At 50.8% G+C, this 19666-nt stretch overlaps 1 protein-coding gene across 2 annotated transcripts in view; it reads right to left on the bottom strand.

Annotated features, from left to right (window-relative positions):
• Positions 1-19666, bottom strand: part of UGGT2 (UDP-glucose glycoprotein glucosyltransferase 2) — a 1586510-nt gene that overhangs the window by 306900 nt on the left and 1259944 nt on the right. For both annotated transcript variants that reach the window (XM_078657956.1, XM_078657957.1), the window contains one exon: positions 16963-17121. In XM_078657956.1, the coding sequence (XP_078514082.1) occupies positions 16963-17121 (159 nt within the window). The remainder of the gene's footprint in view (positions 1-16962; positions 17122-19666) is intronic.

Raw genomic sequence — 19666 nt, 5'->3', positions numbered from 1 at the left:
GGGGGGGGCTGGGGTTTGCTGGTCGCGTCTATGGAGACGAGTGTAGAGCTGGGTCGGGTAGTGACTGTGAAGCCAGTTTAAAGCGCGTCGGTTGAAAGCGGGGTGCGCGGGTTCGGGAATAATTGTAAAGGGCTGTCTAAAGTGCGTCGTGAAGCATGGTGTAATCGGCAACTTGCCGCGAGTACCCGCCGCCATTGCCGACCACGAGGCAAGTTAAGTGGCAGTGTGCAGTTAAGGGCAGGAATAGCAGCGCGGGGGGATTCGGTGTATTCGGTGATTTTCAAATCATTGAAAACAAAACATTTACACATTATTAGTATTTGTTGTTGATACACTTGCATCTTGTACATAAATGCAATGCCAATGCGTTGCTTAGAACGAGTGTAGAAATATCCGAAAAGTCTAACACGGTTCGATCCCCGGCTCCGGCGGCAGGCTGCCCAGCACCACGTGACTCCGGGCAACAGCCCACCCAATCTCCCCGACGGCCCCCAGCGCCCAGAGACCCCCACGGGCGACGGTGCGCTAGACAAATATGGAAAAGAGCATACAATTAGAGTACTTTCCTTTCAAGGAAACAACCGTGTCCTCTTCATTATACATTCGAAGTAACGAAAATTATCTATATGAATGTAGTGTAGCGGCCAGATCGGTTGACCGCGAACTGGGCAACCGAGTTCGAGTCTCTGCAGGGACGCCAACGTCCTGCTATTCTGGACAAATCACTTAATCTCCCGCGACTAACAAAATAAATGTGTCCTTGTCCAAATAAAGCGCATCGGGACCTTCGCGCTCTATAGCTCTCAAAGAACACGGTGCTATCCTCACCACCATTAATGTATCTATTTTCGGTAATAAATCATATAATTATCACTGGCAGCCAAAGGAGAACGCACACCCTGCTTGGCTGCAAATCACGTATTAAAGTGGCTTGCAGAGTTGCGAGGTTACCAGACGATAACTGATTACTGAAGAACCGAGCCCCGGGCATCCGGAGGGCCGAGGACAAAGGACTGCTGCTGGCGGCGGCCCTGAATTTGGCGCCACCCGAACCGCGGTTCAGTGGCACAATTATGCATGCCCCCCCGTATCGCTCTATGGAGGCAGATCATGACTCCTTTGCCACGCTTTGCATTTAGCGGCCTTGTGGGTTCCAGGCTAGGGGGAGCATAGTGGGATTGAGTGCCGCCCACACGCTCGACGGTTGCAGCATGTCGCCCTGTGGCTGGGCTGGTGGAGGCTGTTTGGGCAGTTGGGGTATGTAGCTCAATGAGAGCTCGTGCTTCTCGTGGACGTGAACGACGATACCCGATCGCTACTTCGGCCACGCCGCATGGCAGCCAGCCGCTAAGCTCGGGCATAGGGGGGGAGTTCTCAACACCTGCATTCCTAACCAATTACACGCAGACAAGGTTGCGCTTGTCCCAAGCATGGAACCTCAGATCACCGAGAATGGCGCGAAGCGCGGGCAGGTGGCATTCGCCACCAATTTAGTGAAAGCATGGCGCGATCAACCCCCTTACCAACAAAAGGTTCCAGCCAGGTCAAGCTCCTCCCCCCCCCCCCCCCCCCGCACAAAATTATCGACCTGGACCTGGCTGCCCTACCACCTTCCGGCCATGTCGGGGATATACGTGCCCGTAATGCACCCCCTTCCCCAAACGACGCAAGAGCATTAAACAGGGATGAATAAATGGTGTTAATGGTACTCAGAGCAGCGCACGTAGATGAGAGGGAAGTATTACCGAGTGTGACCCCATTTGAAAGCGCTAACATCTCTCGTTATAAAAATACAAAATAGAGCGCGTCATGCCGGCAGCCTGGAACAGCCAGGCCAGTCCTGCTGAGTCGCGGGGCAGGGGCGGGGCAGGGCCAGCGCAGTGATGTGTCAATCGGGTGAAATCCGAAGACCGCTTCACCTTGACATGTCTTCTATTTCATTTCTCCCTCCTTCCTGTCCTTCCCGTCTGCTCTGACGGTCTTCGGAGCATTCTGACAATTTCCAATCAGCTCCTGGGCTAGCGATCCGCTGAACGTAGTGCCGCTGAGGGCATTCTCCGAAAAATAATGTACAAAGTGAAGCGGGACTGGGATGTGTAAGGGTGAACTTTTAGACAGCCTGGATTAGTCGAAAATATGATCTTTCCCAGAACGTGAAGAAGTGTGGAAACATTTTAGAAGCACGGAGTGACATTTAGGTGCAAAATCACTCGTGCAATACCAGCGTGTGGAAATGCTTTCAGTTGTAACAAGCATTTGCAATGCAATAGGCCTCGCATTAGGAAAGTTGGAGCTATTGGTATTGTAAATGACACAATTTTTATTATGTGTTGGTTTTGAAAAAAGCGAAATTAATAGCTTTGTGGGCCACGGGGTCAGGGGAGTTACAGGGCCAGCTGGAGTATCGGAGGTCACACTAAAGTTTGTTGGTACATAGGTGCATATGCCGGCGAATAACAGTGTATTGTTCTTGCAGATACCTCAAGGTAGCAGCCACTGGGGGGAAAGGACTGGCAGCGGCTGAATTTTAAGGAGTAGCAGGTAATGCACGTATTGCGTACGTCGGTTGAGAGCGGGGCATCGTGTGGCGTGGTGGACTGGCAAAGATTGGTTTGTCCACAAATAACACAGTGTTGTATTACAGATTCCGTTCAGGACCGCGGGTTGGGACCGGCAGCGGCTGCCTTGAAGGAGCAGCACATTGCCAGGAACACGGGCAGGGATTGTCACCGGCTATCTTTGAGGGAGCAGCAGGTAATACTGGGTTGCATAGGTCGGCGGGGAACGAGGCAGCGTGTAACGCGGGTTCTTTTGCAGGTGTGCTGGCAGGGAATACGTTCCGACCAAATGGGTTGTTAAACTTGTGTACTTTCTCATCCGTAGGGACCCGGAAGGGCAGAAGCATTCGCGATGAGTTCCCACGGCGCTGCGTTGCCGCAGGATGGGCTATGGGCAGAATTCTTGGCGATCGCGCAGGCTAAGGGGCCAGCTTGGGCACAAGGCTTCATCGAGGGGCGCCGGCTCGAGGAGGCTGGCAGACCTGCGATCCCTGAGGACGCCCCGGGCACTTCAGGAGAGGGAGAGGGGACTCGCCGATCCACCCGCAAACAGAAGGGCACCCGGAAGGAATTCCCAGCCGCGCCAGCACGCTGTAATAAAACGAAACAATCCGCTCCAGCCGGGCCGCCAGTAGAGACTGTGGCCGTACCTACAGTGGTACATGAGACAGTGGCAGGAATGACGGACTTAGCCCAAATGGGTAAGACAATGGACGATATGTTGGGGTTGATGAATATATTTCAGAAGCGTTTAGACACCATGGCGGCTGCACAGGAAGGGTTGGTCCCTCTGTCAGGGTCGGCATCAAGGGATCCGGTGAGTCAAGTATGGGCTCAGTCAGGGCCGCCATCGTTAGCAGGGTCACCGCTACTGGTCGGGCCATCAGTATTGTCACCCGCCAACGGTGCCTATGCTCCTACCACGCAGAGTGCCCCACCAGCTAGCCAGCAGAGCACGGCAACTAATGTTCCCCAAACGGTCGCCCCGATTCTCACGGTCACCCCGCAGATTGTTAACACTTTTAATTCACAGAGTGTATCGGCAGTTGCCCAGCTGAATGGTACTCCCGCTGTTCACCAAAGTATGGCCCCCATCTGCCCTCTAACGGTGGCCCCTCAGATCGTCAACGCCCTTAATTCACAGGGCGTGTCAGCAGTCAGCCAGCAAAGCGTGGCTCCCGTTGTTCCCCAGAGTGTGCCCCCCATTATTCCTTTAGGTACCCCACAAGTCCTATCCCAGACTGCCGCTCCTGGCCCACAGGCAGCAGGCCAGGCGCCGGCTGCGGAGGGAGCAGCGGTAGGCGCAGGGAATGGTACAGGTGGGCCAGTGGCTGGGGCCCCTTCAGTTCTGGCAGGGGAAGGGCAGCCAGTGGGCGTAGGGAAACATGGCATCAAAGCGAGAGGGGGATGCTCCTTGGCCAGGCAGGTGCCTCAAGCGGCAAAGGAAGGTATATGGAGAAGGGAGTACATTGACATCCTGACCTTATTAATGCACGATAATGCGGGGGCTGACACAAGGAGGATGGGTAAGAAGGAGGAGGACAAGGTTCGGTTTCAGCGATGGCCGGAAAAGACCATTGAGAACTGGACTGAGGCATTCAATATATTGGCAGCTATCGTAGTGCAGAAGGACCCGGCTCAGAGCGAGGCCCTGATGGAGTATGCAAACTCCATTCAACAGGGTGCAAGGGAATCCGGAGGGATGGGTTGGTTTTCATACGACCAGGAATTCAGAAAGACCATGGCCAGCTGCCCGGAAATAGGGTGGGACCACACTAACATTCAGCCCTGGTTCAAACACATGTGTAGGACTGGGAACAGCAAGAGGGACACACCTCATAGGACACAGAGCGAGGGTAGTGATGCTAAAAGGTGGGAGCAGGATCAAAGGTGGGAACAGTACCCAAGACGGTCCTTCCAACAGCCCTTTCGGGGGGGGCGGGGGAGGGGTCATGGAGCGGGTACAAGACGCTTCAACTCAGGGACATGTAGACTTTTCAATAACGGGCATGTACCTGGGGGAGGGCGTGCAAGTTCGCCCACGAGTGCAGCAAGTGTGGTTCCCAACATGCAGCAATCTCCTGCACCGGCGGCCAACATCCACCCCCCACAACAGCGCAAGGAACAGAGGGTGCCCGGCAATAGGTTACTGGAAGGGCAGACTGGACAGACTGAGCAGGACAACGAGACAATTGGCAGATTCCCTTGGCAACACAGAGAGCGGGCAGGACACATCAGGGACCCACCGTCCAGCGAAGATCAGGGCAAGGGTCAAATGGACAGCTACGATCCAACGACCAATGACGCAGTCTCCCAGCAGGGAGGCTGGACGGAGCATTCCAAGGGTCCATCCCCCATAGTGCTGCAGAACATCCTACCTCTCCTCAGGGTGTATCCACTCGTAAAAGAGCGGGAGTTATTGGTCGACGGATTTGTGGACGGCTTTAAGATCCCTTACAAAGGCCCCCTGGGTCCCAGGGACGCCCTGAATTTGAGGTCAGCTAGGGAATTACATCAGGTGGTCAAGGACAAGATCAGGAAGGAGGTTGACCTGGGGAGGGTGGCTGGGCCATTTCCTTCTCCCCCGCTACAGAATTTCTTAGTTTCCCCGCTAGGCGTGGTCCCAAAAAAGCAGCAAGGCTCGTACAGACTGATACACCACCTGTCGTATCCAGAGGGCAATTCAGTAAATCATTGGTTGGAGGAAGGGGCGTGTTCAGTCTCATATTGCTCGCTGGACATGGCCATTGATCTGATTAGGAGAACAGGCAAGGGAGCGTGGCTGGCCAAGGCAGACATCGAGTCAGCGTTCCGCCTCCTACCCGTTCACCCAGACAGTCAGCACTTGTTGGGTTTCAGGTGGGAGGGGGCATTCTTTTTCGATCGCTGCATGCCTATGGGTTGCGCGGTCTCATGCGCTTTCTTCGAGGCATTCAGCTCCTTCCTGCAGTGGGCCCTCACAACCAGGCATGGCATTTCACAAGTCACTCACTATTTGGACGACTTCCTGTTCTTCGGCAGGGACGGTTCTCAGGAATGCGCTGATGCCTTGCTGGCCTTTGAGGCCCTGTCGGAGCATTTGGGAGTTCCTTTGGCACCAGGGAAAACTGAAGGGCCCGCGCAGGTGCTCACATTCCTGGGCATAGAACTCGATACAGTTAAAGGTGAATCCAGACTTCCAGTAGAAAAAGTGTGTGAACTGCGAAGGGACATCAGTGCAATTATTGGAAAGGGCAGCGCAACGCTGGAAGTAGTGCAGAGCCTGTTGGGAAAATTGAACTTCGCTGCAAGGGTCATTCCGGCTGGCAAAGTGTTTTCCCGCAGGTTGGCGAAGGCCACGGCTAGTGTGAGGAAGAAGCATCACCTAGTGCGTCTGGGACGGGGACTGAGATCAGACATGTGCATGTGGGACGAATTTTTAAAGAATTTCAATGGTACAGTAATATGGAGGGCCCCCTGGGAAAGTAGCCAAGGCCTGTGTCTCTTTTCTGATGCTTCCAGTAGAGTAGGTTTCGGGGTGATCTTTAGGGAGAAGTGGTGTGCAATGAAGTGGCCGAATGCTTGGCGCAAGAAAGGTGTGACGGCAAATATCATGGTCCTGGAGCTGTTTCCCATTGTGGTGGCACTGCACCTATGGCCAGAAGGATTGGGCAACAGGAAGGTGGTGTTCTGGTCTGACAACCTAGCTGTGGTCCAGGCAATCAATGGTTCGACTGCTAACTGCCCGCTAGTTTTAAGTCTGCTGAGAGAACTGGTCAGGGCTGGGCTGCGTAACAACATTGAGTTCAGGGCTAGACATGTCGAAGGTGTCAAGAATGTGGCAGCTGACGCTCTCTCTCGCTTTCAGCTGTCACGATTCCGGGAGGCATGGCCGCAGGCAGGGGAGGAGATGACACCGTTCCCGGCAGCACTATGGCGACTACTTCGGTGGGGGAACGGTTGAAGAGGATGGGCCAACGTTCCCTGGCCCAGTCAACTAGGAGAAGATATGAGGCCCAACTGACAACTTTCCGAGCAGTGATACAGTCCCTGGGAGCAGCAACTTTGAGTTCAAGGGAACAAGTGGAGGTTATTGTAGTTTGGGCTAGGGAAACGGGCAAGTCCCACTCTTGGGTGTCCAGCCACCTGGCAGCGCTCAAACACGAGACACGTTTAAATGGCGAGCAGGACACAACTGGGGAGTTCAGGATAAGGGCTGCACTGAAGGGGTGGGCCCGGGACGAAGTCAGGTCCCCAGACAAGAGAGCAGGGATAGAGTTCCCCGCCCTGCAGCGCATGGTAGACACGCTGCCGTCTGTCACAAATTCAGCTTTTGAGACGCAGCTTTTTGCAACAGCCTTCTGTTTGGCGTTCTTTGGTGCCTTTCGGGCCAGCGAGCTGGTGGCGAAATCCAAATTGGACAAGTCAGGGAGGGCGCTAGACATGATAGACGTTTGTGCCAGGGATTCATTAGTTCTGTGGCTGCGCAAGTCCAAAACGGATCAGGCTGGCAAAGGTGTTGCCATAACATTGCATGCATTCAAGGACCCTAGATACTGCCCAGTCACCTTGGTTAGGGAATACCTGAAATAAGGCCCTTGCTAGCGGGCGCCTTCTTAATTCACGCTGATGGCACGCCACTAACACAATTCCAATTTGAGCGAGTGATGGCAAAGGTGTTGGTCAAAGCAGGCCTGTCGCAGACAGAGGGAGGTCAAAAATTTTCAAGCCATTCGTTTAGAATAGGGGCAGCCACTGCTGCATATAGGGCTGGGATGGGCGAGGAAGGTGTCAAGAGAGTGGGGAGGTGGTCATCCTCTTGCTACCAGCGATATGTTCGCCCTTGAAGATGCCTGGATCCTAGAAGATTCAGGGCGGTAGGTCAACGAGGCCCTGCGAAGCCAAAATTCAGCAGTACAGTTAAAGTTAAGTTTTGTTATGTGCAGTGTTCAGTTATAAAGAAAGGATTAATGCCAACGGTGATACAGTTCAAGTTAAGTTTGCTTGTGTGCAGTGCTCAGTTATAAATAAAAGATTAATGCCAACGGTGTCTTTTCTTGCAGCTGACTGTTGCGTATGGGTGATGGGCCATTCGTATGTTACCAGGCTGGAACAGTGGGCGTCATACAGGAAATGGGATGCGGCCTTAGCAAGGACACGAATTTTATGGCTGGGTTTCCCGGGTATGAGATGGGGCCAGCTGAGGCGCAGGATTGACCAATGTTTAGCTGCGCAGGGTGGGCCTCCCAACATCCTCATCATCCACTTGGGCGGGAATGATCTGGCGACGATGGGGAGGAGAGCTTTGGTAGATGCCATTCAGAGGGACACAATTGCCATAACGAACAAATTGGGTGCCACCGAGCTAATATGGTCGGAGATCGTTCCCCGGAGGGCCTGGAAGGGAGCGCGATCAGCTGTTGCCCTAGAGCAAGGCAGGAAGAGGGTCAACAGGGCCATGCAAAAATTCATGGAAAGGAGAGGCCTGGGGTTCATCAGGCATGCGTTGATACAGGAAAGGACTGTGGGTTATTACGAAAAGGACGGGGTACACTTGTCTGGGCTGGGTATGGATGTCTTTCTCCTAGACTTAGAAGAGTGCCTAACAGCAGCAGGGTGCCAGTGATCTTGCTGACAGGTACCAATGCGGCGAGACACAGAAAGATACAAGTGATGAAAGCAGTAACGGAAAGTAGGAGGTGGTGGGGGGCTCTGTCATCGACGGGGGCCTCCTCCAGAGCTGTGGCGGAGTACAGGGCGATCTGGAAGCAGATGGACAGTAGGGGTACCTCTGCGGCAGAAGGACACAGTCAATACCTCTGCCGGGCACAGTAGGGGTGCCTGAGCCAAGAACCTGGAGCCGAGGGGGTTCCAGGAAACAGCGTCGGCGCCCCGTTAGTCCTTCGGGCGGTCGGGGGGCCTGAACCGACCGGGGGTGTGCCTCATCGCTCCGCCCTGACAGGGGGGGCGGGAGTGAACGAAAGAAAGTGATAATGGACTGCACCGTCAGAGCATCGACTCGCCGTGCAAGAATGGCTCATTAGGCATGCGGGTCAGCGAGGGGCTGCCTCATTGGATCGCCCGTAAGATGACCCACCTTATTTCCACTTGTTGTGCAAAATAAACCTGCACCACTGCTTTCCCACTAATCTGTCTCATGAGTTTCCTTGGTATGTAAGTGTTATGGGGCGCAGAGTGGAGTAAGCGCGAAGGGGAGCTAAGCGAGACAGCATCTTAGTCCCACATTCCGCGCGAACAAACGGTGCACGCCAGCTCAGGGCCGCCCCCTTTCATGTGCGTCCAATGGGCGCGGGCCACCAGGTGGGAGGGGCGGCCCCTAAGGGGTTTAAAGTTTAGCGCGGCAGCAAGGCTCGGTCTTTCCTGCCGTCGCGTTCCTGGCTGCTCTGCGCTGTTCCCTCCCTGGCCCAGACCCAGCGGCAGAGCGGCAGGCATGTTTTGAACTGTTAACGGTCTGTTTTTGTGTTGCAGGCGGAGTCACAGGGCGATCTGGAAGCAGATGCACAGTGGGGGTACCTCTGCGGCAGAAGGACACAGTCAATACCTCTGCCGGGCACAGTAGGGGTGCCTGAGCCAAGAACCTGGAGCCGAGGGGGTTCCAGGAAACAGCGTCGGCGCCCCGTTAGTCCTTCGGGCGGTCGGGGGGCCTGTACCGACCGGGGGTGTGCCTCATCGCTCCGCCCTGACAGGGGGGGCGGGAGTGAACGAAAGAAAGTGATAATGGACTGCACCGTCAGAGCATCGACTCGCCGTGCAAGAATGGCTCATTAGGCATGCGGGTCAGCGAGGGGCTGCCGCATTGGATCGCCCGTAAGATGACCCACCTTATTTCCACTTGTTGTGCAAAATAAACCTGCACCACTGCTTTCCCACTAATCTGTCTCATGAGTTTCCTTGGTATGTAAGTGTTATGGGGCGCAGAGTGGAGTAAGCGCTGGGAGTGTGGGCACTATGTTTTATACAGTATGCCAGACTTTATTGTCATATGGCTGAGGAAGACAGTGTACATTTACATAAGATTTGCTTTGGGATTTTAGATTCCATAGCATCCTCAATAACCTCTGTGAGAAAATGAAGAGAGAAAACAGTTTTTTTGCCTGTCGCCCTCTCTGTGGAGCCTCTGCCAATACTCTTCCAACGTAAACCTTTCTAACCTATCCCAGGTTTCATCAATCTCGTGGCTATCTTTGTGACCTGTGCCCCTGGCGCTGTGTCTAGGACCTCACATCTCTGTAGGTTTGTCAGCCTCTCTTCAAGCACCTTCAGGTCCTCATTCAACTGTTGTTTGAAACTGTAGACCTAACTCCTACATGTCCTTCTCATAACCTCCTTTATTGCCTCCCACTCATTCACTCTACTCACTGTCGTGCCCGAATTGCCGCTGATGTACTCCGTCGAAGCCCCACCTAATACCTACACACATGTTGAGTAGGCAGGAGCATCCCAGGTCAACTGCCATCTGCATGAGCTAAGTGCTGATCTCACACTCACCAACTTTAGGAGTAGAGGTGAGTGATCAGATAAGTAGAGCACAATCATGTGGCCATTCATACCAGAGAGACTTTGTTCTCAGTGCCCAACACCCTCTCCAACCTGTTATAGGTGCCATGTGTCAGCGAATGACACGAGCACTTTCTCATTCGTGGGTGCATCTCCCGCCAGATATCCACACATCCCATGTTTTGCATAACCGCACTCAGCGATTCCTCCATTGCTGGCATCATCGATTGTCTCGGTGGCTTTTTGGCAAGCTTTCCATTCATCACACAGTTGAAATCGCCCACCCACAACAGCCTAGTGGCTACAGCATCTGTCAACAGGCCCTGAATCTTCAAGCAAAAGTCTACCATCATTATTGGGTGCATATACAGTGAAAATACAGAGAGCCCTACCATCCAATGTACCTTGCACCAGTATATACCCACCACACTGTTCAGCCTCTGTGTATTACAGCTTAAACAGAACTCTAGGCACCACCCATACCGACACCCCAGTGCATAGGACGAGTACATTGACGAGTACAACTGGCCTCTCCACATCCTCTTCAGCTTACAGTCTTCCTCATCAATCAAGTGGGTTTCCTAGAGGCATGCCATACCAATCCCCTGCCTACTAATGTAGGACAACATCCTATGCCTCTTTACATACCAACCCAGTCCTGTGACACTCCAAAAGCCAATTTTATAACGTTGTACCATGCCACTTCCATATCCGTCCAGGCCCAAGACCAGCCCTGCATCCTCCTCCTAGATCCCCAGCTTTCTGCCGCATCAAACCAGTGATTCTTGTATGATCTAAACACCTATCACCAACTCCCCCCCCCCAGTTCCCTCCTAGGGTAAACTCATCAAAACAATCAAACGTTGTATATACACACCATATTTGGCCAGCAACGGATCACCAACCTACCCCACCCTACCCCTACAAACAACGGCTAACTGGCATTTCCCCTATGGCCTAATGCTCATCTTATTACTACCTAACAAGTAAAATATGCAGGAGTGAGGCAACACCCAACTGGACTCCAATCCTATAAGGACAAGTCCCACCAGGAGCATGACTCAGCCTGGCCTACCACTCCCTATCTGATTAATACTGAAAGCCACATTATTGCTTTCACTCTGTCGCATCCATAACCTTGTGTGTCCCATGTCGAACGTTGAAGTGTCCCCTTACAAAAGTTTTGTGCTACTCATCACCCCACCACCATGGCCACCCCCACCCCAACCTGTAGGACCACGGTCATCATGTCCCCCTCCAAGCAGCAGTCCAACCAACTTCCTCCTCATCCACCTGCCGCTCCCCCAGCGTCCATTTGTCATCTCACATTCACAAAGTACCATCCTGTTGCACCACCAATCATTGTGAGACAATTACTCTTCACTTTCAACCTGGGGCGTTTCCTACCCTCCCCCATCTTCGGCGCCTCTGCTCACCCACACTGTAAGACCCATGCAGTCCTTTCTCGTGGCCAGATACCTTGTACGTTTTAAACAAAGAGAGAGTAAGGGTTATTAGTTGGGAACAAACTCCCAGTCCCCTAGGGTATATATCAAAAACAAAGAGGGAGTATCCGCAGGATACAACGTCCTAGTGAATTAGAGAGATGGAGAGAGGATAACAAAGAAAGGATTCTTTCTTTATTTAAGAAACCCCTCACTCACCAACCTAGTTGGTGACATGCTTCATCATTGGGTTCCACCCAAGTAACCGAGTGCCACTTGGGTGAGCTTCAACGCCAGAAACTACAGCTGAGCTGGTTTTTTGATAGTGTACAAGTGGTGCAAGTGAGTGGATTAAAAATGTCTCTGTTGTACTCCCTACAACTTTAGTTTGGAGCCAAAGGATACGATTAAAAACTAAGTGAGATACTTAGACTGGCTCAATTTACCAGGAAGTATCAGTGTTCAAGTGAAAAGATGGTCAACATGTTTCAACCTTTAAAGTGATAGTACAAGGTTTTCGTCAGGACCTGGTGTGTGAACCGGGAGGTCTGCGCATGCTTAGGCGCACCCTTCCCTGGATCCCTCGGGATTCTGTGTGGCCCCAATGCAGGTTCTTCGGCTGGCACTTCAGTTATAGGGAAATGCATCTATAACCAGCCCCGCGACGGTCTCCATGGGGCGAAACTACAATTAGTTTCCTAAACAATTTTTGTCCTACACAGAAGGCTGTAAGGGTGCCGAACCGTAAGTACACAGACTGGCAATTTGGTGATCCAGGGAAGGGTGTGCCTTAGCGTGCTCACACCTCCCGGTTCACACACCTGGTCCTGACGAAAACCTTGTACTATCACTTTAAAGGTTGACCATCTTTTCACTTGAACACTGATACTTCCTGGTAAATTGAGCCAGTATAAGTATCTCACTTGGTTTTTAATCGTGTCCTGCGGCTCCAAATTAAAGTTTTAGGGAGTACAACAGAGACATTTTTTATCCACTCACTTGCACCACTTTCACACTATCAAAAAACCAGCTCCGCTGTAGTTTCAGGCATCGAAGCACATCCAAGTGGCATTCGGCTACTTGGGTGGACCCCGATAATGAAGCATGTCACCAACTAGGTTGGTGAGTGAGGGGTTTCTTAAATTAAGAAAGAATCCTTTCTTTGTTATCCTCTCTCCATCTCTCTAATTCACTAGGACATTATGTCCTGGGGATACTCCCTCTTTGTTTTTGACAGATACCTTGGACCACATCTTCAGCCAGAACCACAACCCTCTGGATTTTCAAAGAAGTGCGTCCTGCTGTCTGCAATCACTTTGAGTTGTGCTGGATACCCTATAGTTGAATATCCTCGCAATGATGCCTCTTGGGGGTGCCCCAGGTGGTGGTCGCACCATCAATTCCCAATGGGCACTTTCAATTGCAAAAAGGTTGACAAGTCAGTTTAGTTATGAGGCAGTCCGCAAGGAAGCTGTCCACTGATGCCCCTTCCGTTCACTAAGGGAACCCCAGAAACCGAAGATTGTTCCTACGCGAACTTCCTTCTGCATCCTCCACTCTGCTTGCCAGTGTTGCAGAGAAAACCATCAGACGAGACAAATCTTACTTGAGGGTTGTAACTTCAGTCTGCCTGTACATGATTGTGTGCTCAGCTGATGTGACTGTCTGCGACTTTGCGGATGTCTGCGCGAAGAAACCCTTAATCGATCAGCATGCATCTATCTAGATCAGATCCAACAGGGCTGTGTGGTTTCGACCCTCCTCCGGTGCTTCAGCTCCCTGCAGGCCAGTGGCCCTCATGGTGGTGTATTGCGTGATTGTATTGCACTGGCACCCATTGGCTGTCTTATCATTTCCCATTTCAAGATGGCCACCGGGGGACCCTGGCCCTTTGATAAAGTACTGCAGGTGCCCGTGTCACCACAACGCACCTTGCCGCTTTACTCGCAGTCCAACCAATCGGGCCCCACAACACTGCGAGCACTGTGTAGCAGTCCAAGATCAGTCAGTGAATACCCTCTCGCTGCACCTCTACTCACTGGGGCCCCCACCTAGGGCTGCAGTCAAGTCAACTGCCCAGTGTGATTACCTGGGTTCGACTGTTCAGGGGCCCCATCCAGCCCGCCTCTTTGAAGTCCACAGTTCTCCTTACTTCACTTCAACCCACTCCAGCACCGCTCTCGTTTGGGCGTCCTGATCAATTTCAAGGAATTCTATGTCTGAAGTACTCTTCTCCCCCCTCCCATTTTACAATATGGTGTCAGTATCCTCTGTCACAGACCTCCAGATTTTCAGGGCCGTTCTCCCCATATGGTCCTCTGCTCTGCTGAACCACGGGGGTAAGTGCTCCTCAACCGCTCTCGCACCTTCAGCCTTCACTCCCAGGGGAACAATTTGTCCCTTGAGGCTCTCTCTGCATTCCTCACCGGGCGCGGCCACCAGCTGCAACCCACGGCTCACTCCGCCCAATTTCTGCAGCTGTGCAGTTGCTCCCAGTACTGCCTTCCCAGGATCATTGCGGACTCCAGCAGTCTCCTGCCGCACTCGTGCTACAATTCCATAGCTTGAATCAGTTGCCACAGGCCTCTCCTCTTCGCCTGGGCCTACACACCAGCTGCGTCAGGCCGCTCCCTCAAGGCCCTGTGAGGCCCATGATTTTCTCTGGTGGTTCAGTCTCCAACCGCTACTCACCGCACCAGGGCTCTCTCTCTCTCTCTGTCCCTGCGACTCCAGCTGGTCAAATCTCACGGTTGCTAATCTCAGGACACTTTCCTCGTGACTTTCATGGTTTGATAGTACAGGAGTCTGCAGGGCATTTACTTGGGGCAGCGGAACACTGTAAGAGTAAGTTAGTTTAGCCATCTTTCCTGGCCACGCATTGAAACTTTGACCTATATTGGTCATTCTTACTGAGAATGTCACAGTCCGAGCTCATTACTGAGTCTTACAAAGAGATAGAGACGGGTCCAATCAGGGAGCAACAAAGCCTGTATAGGGGTTACTCTGTTCCAGGTCTGAGCCGCTGGTGCGCACAGGGTAAATCAAGGTGATACAGATTTGTGGGACAGCAGATCTGGAAGCAGAGCTGAGGTTTCCGATCAGCATTAAGTGAATACATTTGGCTATACAACCAACTACTGTACCATCAAGTTTTAAGCAGACTCGCTCTGAAATTCCAGCTGACCCTGCCCCAACCCGATCCTGGTTCCTGATGATGAGGTAGTGGCAACACGAAAAAAGATGACATGAGTATCATTAGGGACTTATGCACATGCAGTGGTCGAATTAAAAGTGAGCCGCATGGTAGTGTATGTCGGGCTTGCAGCAGGTGCATTGTGGTGGAATGCAGTGGACAGCTTTTGAACTATAATTACTATAGGGCACTAATTCTTGGACTTATAGCGATGACAGTTATTGTATTTTTATGACATTCTTTGATTTCGGATTTGTTTGATGTATATGGCACAGAGTTGAAGAGCGGTACTTCAGTTAGATTTTGCTGAATTGTTGAACTGCCAATTAAGGTGAGATGTACTGTGAGGCACTATCAGTTACACCAAGATAGGCACTTAAGTTGGGCCTCCTCCATGTCATGGAACAAGTGGGGGGAAATATATACAAACGCCACCTGTTTCTCCTGGGCCTTATGGTAGCTAAGAGGGACATTGCTTGGGCCTGGAAGGCTCCTAGGGCCCCCTTGGTGGAGGTGTGGAAACGGGGCATGGACTTTAACATGGGGCTAGAACGCCCAGTATTTGAGGCCAGGGGTTGCCCCAAAAAACACTTTCAGATCTGGAAGAGATGGGCGGACTACAGAGGCCTGTTGCTGGACCCTCCGGCGACGCGAGCAAATGACACAGATCATTTGCTTACAGACTCTGGGTAAACTGGTACACACGTGGATACTGAGCTCACTAGGCTCATCTTTATGGACTACGTAGACACCGTGCAGGGTGGGGGGTGGGTGCCGGGTGGGGAGTTCTGAGGGTGGGAGTTTGGGGGAATGTTGATTGAATAACTGGATTACGATGATATTTCTATGCACACTGCCTCTCTGACTCTTAGGGAGCGGTGCTTCTTTGTATTCTATCAACTGCAAAACTCTAATAAAATTTTGTTCTGAAAAAAAAAGATAGGCACTTAACATTTCTAGTGTGTAACTACAGTGATTGAACTCAGTGGTAGTGCATTCCGTGGTGCATGGGAGTGAACATACTAAGTACAGCAACGCCTGCAGGTTGAGAGTCTGCTGCTGTGTGAGAGTATTATTATTATTATTTTTTTACTTTTTTCAAGGCCTCATTTCACCACCTGGTTCAAATAAATCCCTGGGGATACCACCTCCATTTTCGAACTTGTACTCAGCAGGGGGGCTATGGTGTAATCATTGCGTAGTCAGGTTTTCATTTGTTAGGCCAAAAAGAGGTTTCTCCTCTCAACTGAAGCCTTTTTTCAAGGACATTTCTAGGCCACATTAGTAATTAACCAAACTAAGCCAGTCATCCACTTATGGAGGGACGGTACAGAACCACTTTTGACAAATTTCCCTTCTGGCCAGTAAAATCAGAAAAATAGCAATGAAGTTTGTTCTTTACATAGCTGAGCATGAAAACCATTGTTGAATCCAAATACTATCAAGGGGCTGCTTACCTTGAGAATTGTGTAATTATGCAGTAATGTGCAAAATCCTTTGTTTAAAGTCCCATAAAAGGACCTGCATTTTCCACTCTTACAGGGTGAATCTATGCTGGATTGACTACTGAACTTTATCGAGTTCTTTGTACTTCTGATCTGTATTGTTGCTTCTAATCTGATTGATGTTATTTCATGTATTTTGCCTATAAAACACTTCATACGAGTTGATGACCGTGATTTTTGTTTGTATAAAATGAGATAGTCTTGTAATGATGACTAATTCTTCAGTTCTTTTTTATTTTTTTACTCTGTCCCACTGCCGTCCACTTCCATCTCGTCCTCCTGTTTCGTCCTAGGGCCTTCTTTTCAAGGTACCAGATGCCTTGGGCAAATTCACACAAGTATGGGTAAGTGTACCTCTTTATCTGATAATGTTTTAATTTCTATATCTTGTTTTTCTTTCTATCGCTTTCCTCTTGTTTCTCCCTTTCCGATATTTTCCTCGTCTTAGCTGTCTGCCTTTAGAGTTTGCTAATCGCTTCGACCTCTTCTGAGTACAATTCACTTATCAATCATAAAGAAAAAGAACGTGTGATTCTCTCACTGTCTGGAAACTGGGCATTCTCTTCAGTTATCTGGTAGTGCATGTTTTATTACTAGATATCTCGCCACCATGTATAAAAAAAAAATACTCCGCCTACTAAAAACCTTGCAGTGAGTCTTTGATCCCTCCCATGATTATTGCATCATGCTAAATGATGTTAACATTGTTCCAACGCTCTATGAGCAGCTAACCCATAACACATATTATGGGTTATCAAACCTACCAGATTTGCCATGACAATTGTGTCCATCATAGCCGGGTCTTTTTTTGTTCCCAAGGTAAACTGAAGTCCTCTTGGAGGCTGCCCCGTGTTTGTATCAAAGCAGTGCCCTTCGAGAAGTAAATATTCCAGCTCATATGCAGCCATGACCATTCCTTCCATCTGTGAAATTAAACAACATTTTTTAAAGATCTAGTACATTAGGTATCTGAAATATATGTGCATTACAGTTTAACATGCCTAAAATTGATTAATACAGCTTTTAGCCACTGACCTAAACAGGAACGGAGGTAATATTGTGTTGTCATAAATAAAAAGAGATTTTGGTATTCCAACCTCCCCTCCGATAGATACCTTTCACTAAACAGATTTGAAATGAAGCACAAGTTACTTACATTCGGTAACGATATATCTGTAAGAAATAATAGTTAGTTATTGATTCCTTACCTTAGAATTACCCCTAAGCGCCAGACTGGAAAGTTTTTTTGTCAGCAGTACCTCAGCGCGTCCGAAGGTGGCGTCGGTCAGCTCCGCGTCCGTCGTCATGGTCACCGGGATGATGTCACAGCAGCTACTTAGACGCCGCCCTCACGCGCTGACGTCAGTTCTGTACACGACTTTCCGCGCCAGAAACGCAGAGCCATACAAGACACTTACCATTGGTGCACAAAACTAGGGCCCTGACAGAGATCCTTAACCCTAGAAAACAGTTTGCAGAATGGGGAGGATTGGTGGGGTGGTAAGGAATCTATAACTAACTAATGTTTCTTACAGATATATATAGTTACCGAAGGTAAGTAACTTGTGCATGTTAAAGAAATATGTTAGTTATAGATACCCCAGCAATACTAACCCCGGTGGTGGTATTGAGAACCAAGATCACACCACAAAATCCTGGGGAACAGAATGGCCGAATAAGCCGTCTCTGGACTTGGCTGTCCAGGCAGTAGTGTTTGGTGTAAGTGTGCAGTGAGGCCCATGTAGCTGCCTGACAGATGTCATTCAGAGGCACTCCCCTTCCCAAGGCAGTAGTGGCCGCCGTCGCCCTGATGGAGTGAGCGCGTAGCCCAACTGGAGGTTCCTTTTTAGCTAGAGAGTAACAAGCCTTAATACACAACACGACTCATCGAAAAATGTTGCATTTGTGTATGGCCTGACCCTTCTTTGCACCCTCATAACCAACAAAAAGTTGATCATCCACCCAGAACTGTTTTGTGTGATCCAGATAGAAGGAGAGCGCACGTTTTGGGTGCAGACGGTGGAGCCTTTCTTCTTCCTTTGAAGGATGCGGGGGCGGAAAGTAGGTGGGCAAAGTAATGGTCTGCCCGATGTGGAAGACAGTGACCACTTTAGGAAGGAAGGATGGACGGGTCCGAAGAACCACCTTATTCGGATGAACAGACAGGAAAGGAGGCTTAGAAGAAAGAGCCTGAAGCTCACTCACCCTTCTAGCAGAAATTATGGCTACCAGGAAAGCAGTCTTAAGAGTCAAGAGACGTAAAGGACAGTTAATAAACGGCTCAAAGGGAGTGCACATTAAATAAGTTAGTACAAGGTTCAAGCCCCACTGAGGCATAACGAAGGGGATTGGAGGAAAAAGATGTGTTAAGCATTTTAGGAAACGGTTAACAACTGGGGTCTTGAAAAGCGAGGGCGCACATGGCAACCAAAGGAAGGCAGAGATGGCTGAAAGATAGCCCTTGATAGTGACCAGAGCAGAGCCTTGCTGGGCTAAGGAAAGAAGTAATAAGAGAACCTCAGAAAGAGGGTCAGAAAGGGGATTCACAGCCTTTGCTGTGCATCATGCCACAAATTTGTTCCACCTACTGGCGTATACCGTTTTTGTGGCAGGACGTCTGGCTGCCAAGATTAAGTCACAGACTTCGGGAAGCAAGTCGAAAGATGTCAACTGCCACCGCTCAATCTCCACACAAGGAGGGGGAGGCTGGACAGGATCAGGTAGAGGACCGTCCCCTGCTGCTGCGACAGAAGATCCTCCCGAAGAGGCAGTCTGACCTTAGGATTGATGGCCATGTTGAGCAGCTCGGGATACCAAACTCTCCGTGCCCAATCCGGAGCCACAAGAATGACTTGGGCTCGGTCACGCCTGATCTTCTTCAGCACTCTGGGCAGAAGTAGTATAGGCGGAAAGGCATACAACAGAACGCAACTCCATTCACGATGAAAAGCGTAGCCGAGCGAGTGTCGCACTGGAAATTCCAATGCGTAGAATTGCTGACATTGCGTTTTCTCTTCGGTGGCGAATAGATCTAACCAAGGCTCTCCCACTGTCGAAAGAGAACTTGCACCACCTCCGAGTGAAGACGTCATTTGTGATCCATCATGCACCTGTGGCTGAGTTCGTCTGCTCTGGCGTTGAACCACCAGGGAAATGCCCTGATGTTCCAGCCATGTCCAGAGGCGAAGGGCCTCCTGACATAGGGTCCAAGACCCCACCCCACCCTGTTTGTTGCAGTACCACATGACGGTGGTGTTGTCATGAACACCTGCACTAATCTTCCCCGGACAGAGGGAAGGAATGCTTTCAGTGTAAGATGAATCGCCTGGAGCTCCAGAAGGTTGATGTGAAGCCCGGACTCCGCCAGAGACTAGAAGCATCTGATCTCTGCCTCTCCCATGTGGCCACCCAACCCCAGCAGGGATGCATCTGTCACCACAGTGTAGTCTGGTTGAGGAAGGGAGAGGG

Source organism: Lissotriton helveticus, chromosome 8 (assembly GCF_964261635.1).
Source record: "Lissotriton helveticus chromosome 8, aLisHel1.1, whole genome shotgun sequence".
Classification (NCBI taxonomy): Eukaryota; Metazoa; Chordata; class Amphibia; order Caudata; family Salamandridae; genus Lissotriton; species Lissotriton helveticus.
This window is presented reverse-complemented; position numbering and strand designations above follow the sequence as displayed.